Here is a 4,359-nt window from a genome sequence, read left to right as displayed (position 1 = left end):
GTGTGTGTGTGTGTGTGTGTGTGGGGGGGGGTTGAGGGGGAAACCGCTTCGGTCGCCTCCTCCACGGAGAGGCGACTTTTTTCCAGGTCGCCTCCCCCGTGGCCTAACAGCAAGGATCGGGCGGTTTTTCCTCATCTAACTGGCCCACTACCCCTTCGTCTTAAGCTGTGAACCGTGGTTCTGGAGCTCGGGGAATTAAGAAAAAAGTGACACGTCTCCTGAAGAAATTTGATCCGTGGAACTCGTTGCCACAGAGGGCTGCGGAAGCCAAGTCAGTGGATATTTTTTAAGGTAGAGATTGGCGAATCCTTGATTAGAACCGGTGTCAAGGGTTATGGGGAGAAGGCAGGGGAATGGGATTGGGAGGCATAGATCGGCCATGAGTGAATGGCGGAGTATCTATCTCTGCCTTTAGAATTGTGTCCCGAGTACATCACTGTTACGTGAACAATTCCAAGCCATTCCACAAGTCACTTTTACAAAATAACAAAACTCATCTCATGAAAGAAAACATGGTACCAACCTGTTTATTGCCCGGGAGATTTTCATAGCTTCCCAGCCCGTTCCCGGCAGCTGTGGCCGAGGTAGCTGCAGAAAAAAAAACGCGTTTAGTCACGAAGTGAAGGGCACCAGAATCATATTTCCAGCCCAAAGGAAGAATATTCGGCCCGTCTCCACTGTACTAGCTGTCAAGTGACTCCAATTCCCTACCAGGTAATGAACACATTATCCCGTGAAAACAGGACTAGTAACTGAGATTAGATGAACGTCTAAATATAGAAACATAGAAACATAGAAAATAGGTGCAGGAGTAGAGGCCATTCGGCCCTTCGAATGGAATTGCTTTTCACCAATAAAATGTGTCTGGTCTTCCCAATGGCCAGAGAGTGGAATGAGATTTGTCTGTAATGGTGGGGTTATCTAAATGAAGTATTTGACAAATAAAATTAGTTTTGAGCAAGATTGACAAATGATGTATAACTTAAGGATGGTTTTATTCAGCGACCATTGAAACATAGAAAACATAGAAAATAAGTGCAGGATTAGGCCATTCGGCCCTCCGAGCCTGCACCATTCGCCATTCAATATGATCATGGTTGATCATCCAACTCAGTATCCTGTATCTGCCTTCTCTCCATACCCCCTGATACCTTTAGCCACTTGGGCCACATCTAACTCTCTCTTAAATATAGCCAATGAACTGTGTGGCCTCAACTACCTTCTGTGGCAGAGAATTCCACAGATTTACCACTCTCTGGTGAAACATGTTTTTCTCATCTCGGTCCTAAAAGATTTCCCCCTTATCATTAAACTGTGACCCTTGTTCTGGAATTCCCCAACATCGGGAACAGTTTGCATCTAGCCTGTCCAAACCCTTAAAAATGTTGTAAGTTTCTATACGATCCCCCCTCAATCTTCTAAATTCTAGCCAGTACAAGCCGAGTCTATCCAGTCTTTCTTCATTTGAAAGTCCCGACATCCCAGGAATCAGCCTGGTGAACCTTCTCTATACTCCCTCTATGGCAAGAATGTCTTTCCTCAGAATAGGAGACCAAAACTGTGCACAATACTCCAGGTGTGGTCTCGCCAAGGCCCTGTACAACTGCATTAGAACCTCCCTGCTCCTAAACTCAAATCCTTTTGCTATGAATGCTAACATACCATTGGCTTTCTTCACTGCCTGCTGCACCTGCATGCCTACTTTCAATGACCGGTGTACCATGACACCCAGGTCTCGTTGCATCTCCCCTTTTCCTAATCGGCCACCATTCGGATAACAGTCTACGTTCTTGTTTTTGCCACCAAAGTGGATAACCACACATTTATCCACATTATACTGCATCTGCCATGCATTTGCCCACTCACCCAGCTTATCCAATTCACCTTGCAGCCTCCTAGCATCCTCCTCACAGCTAACACTGCCCCCCAGCTTCGTATCATCCGCAAACTTGGAGATGTTGCATTCAATTCCCTCGCCCAGATCATTAATATCTATTGTAAATAGCTGGGGTCCGAGCACTGAGCGTTGCGGTACCCCACTAGTCACTGCCTGCCATTGTGAAAAGGACCCGTTTACTCCTACTCTTTGCTTCCTGTCTGCCAGCCAGTTCTCTATCCACATCAATACTGAACCCCCAATACCGTGTGCTTTAAGTTTGTATACTAATCTCTTATGTGGGGCCTTGTCTAATTAACGCGGACTTTACTTTTCATCAGCTGATATTTCCATTCCCCGCTCTCACGTCAATTTGATGAGATCCGAGGATGGGTCCCTACCCGAAGCGTCACCTATCCATCTTCTCCACAGAGATGCTGCCTGCCTGACCCGCTGAGTTACTCCAGCAACTCTTGCATAATTCGACACCGTTCCTTGTGTTAAACTTCAACTACACTTTAACGAACAGCTCAGGTATTTGCGTTAATATCCAGCGTCTTAAATCCAAATATCTACACTGGGCGCCGGTGTGATCATCAAATCAAATCCAACTAATACAAGCACTTACCCTCCACTCAGTGACAGGTCACTTGAGAATCAAAAGGTCATAACTTCATGAGTGATAGAAGCAGAATGAGGCCATTCGGCCCATCCTGTCTACTCCGCCATTAAATCACGGCTGATCGTTCTCTCCCTCCAAACACCATTCTCCTGCCTTCTCCCCATAACCCCTGACACCCGCACTGATCAACAATCTATCTATCTCTGCCTTAAAAATATCCACTGACTTGTGGCCTCCACAGCCGTCTGTGGCAACGAATTCCACCGATTCACCACACTCTGGCTAAAGAAATTCCTCCTCATCTCCTTCCTAAAGAGACATCCTTTAATTCTGGGGTTCACTCAGAATTCACTCACTCTGTCCCATTGGACTCCTGTTCGCGTCGCATTTCGTCCCGGCTTCGGCTTTCAGCCTAAATAAATATATACAGGAAATAATGTCAACTTATAGGTTAGTTCAGTTGGAGATATACAGCGCGGAAACAGGCCCTTCGGCCCGCCGAGTCCGCGCAGACCAGCGATCTACGCACACTAACACTATCCTACACAGACTCTGGACAATTTACACTTATACCAAGGCGTTTAACCTACAAACCTTCACGTCTTCGGAGTGTGGGAGGAAACCGGAGAACTTGGTGAAAACCCACGCAGCTCACGGGGAGAACGTACAAACTCCGTACAGACAGCACCCGTAGTCGGGATCGAACCCGGGTCTCTGGCGCTGTGAGGCAGCAACTGTATTCTTCTGATCTCGTAGAGGTGAATAAAATCGTGAGAGGAATACAAAGGGTGGAGGGTGTATGGAACAAGCTGCGAGAGATGGCGGTTGAGGCAGGGACTATCCCAGCAGTTAGACCGATATATGTGTATGACCGGTTTGGAGGGATATGGACCATATACCGCGAACAGGTGGGACTAGTGTAGCTGGGACATGTTGGCTGGTGCGGGCAAGTTGGGTCGACGGGCCTGTATCCGCGCTGTATCACTCTATCTATCTATCTATCTATCTATCTATCTATCTATCTATCTATCTATCTATCTATCTATCTATCTATCTATCTATCTATCTATCTATCTATCTATCTATCTATCTATCTATCTATCTATCTATCTATCTATCTATCTATCTATCTATCTATCTATCTATCTATCTATCTATCTATCCATCTATCTATCTATCTATCTATCTATCTATCTATCTATCTATCTATCTATCTATCTATCTATCTATCTATCTATCTATCTCTATCTATCTATCTATCTATCTATCTATCTATCTATCTCTCTGTCTGTCTGTCTGTCTGTCTATCTATCTATCCATCTATCTATCTATCTGTATTTCTATCTGTCTGTCTGTCTGTCTGTCTGTCTGTCTGTCTGTCTGTCTGTCTGTCTGTCTGTCTGCCTGTCTGTCTGTCTGTCTGTCTGTCTGTCTGTGTCTGTCTGTCTGTCTGTCTGTCTGTCTGTCTGTCTGTCTGTCTGTCTGTCTGTCTGTCTGTCTGTCTGTCTGTCTGTCTGTCTGTCTGTCTGTCTGTCTGTCTGTCTGTCTGTCTGTCTGTCTGTCTGTCTGTCTGTCTGTCTGTCTGTCTGTCTGTCTGTCTGTCTGTCTGTCTGTCTGTCTGTCTGTCTGTGTGTGTTTCTGCTTGACTTGTGGGTGCCAGCCTTTGATTCGTTGCTACGCCAGAAGCAGAAACGTCGAGATGTTTTACATTTCGGTAGAGATTTCATTTTTCATTCCAAGTATCCACTCATGATTAAATTTCGTCGTGTTTATGTACACATTTTTAATAAAATCCTTCTCCCCCCATAACGGCTGCTGGCGCCCGACTCTCGCCTCAAAGACGCCATTTAAAAACAGCTGA

General features: G+C 45.6%; 1 protein-coding gene across 1 annotated transcript in view; it reads right to left on the bottom strand.

Moving 5' to 3' along the window:
* Window positions 1-493: 493 nt before the first annotated feature.
* Window positions 494-4,359, bottom strand: part of LOC116969130 (nectin-2-like) — a 10,525-nt gene continuing 6,659 nt past the window's right edge. Inside the window, exon 6 of the mRNA XM_033016067.1 lies at window positions 494-588. Coding sequence (XP_032871958.1) covers window positions 494-588 — 95 coding nt within the window. The remainder of the gene's footprint in view (window positions 589-4,359) is intronic.

Source organism: Amblyraja radiata, unplaced genomic scaffold, assembly GCF_010909765.2.
Source record: "Amblyraja radiata isolate CabotCenter1 unplaced genomic scaffold, sAmbRad1.1.pri S109, whole genome shotgun sequence".
NCBI classification, from domain to species: Eukaryota; Metazoa; Chordata; class Chondrichthyes; order Rajiformes; family Rajidae; genus Amblyraja; species Amblyraja radiata.
This window is presented reverse-complemented; position numbering and strand designations above follow the sequence as displayed.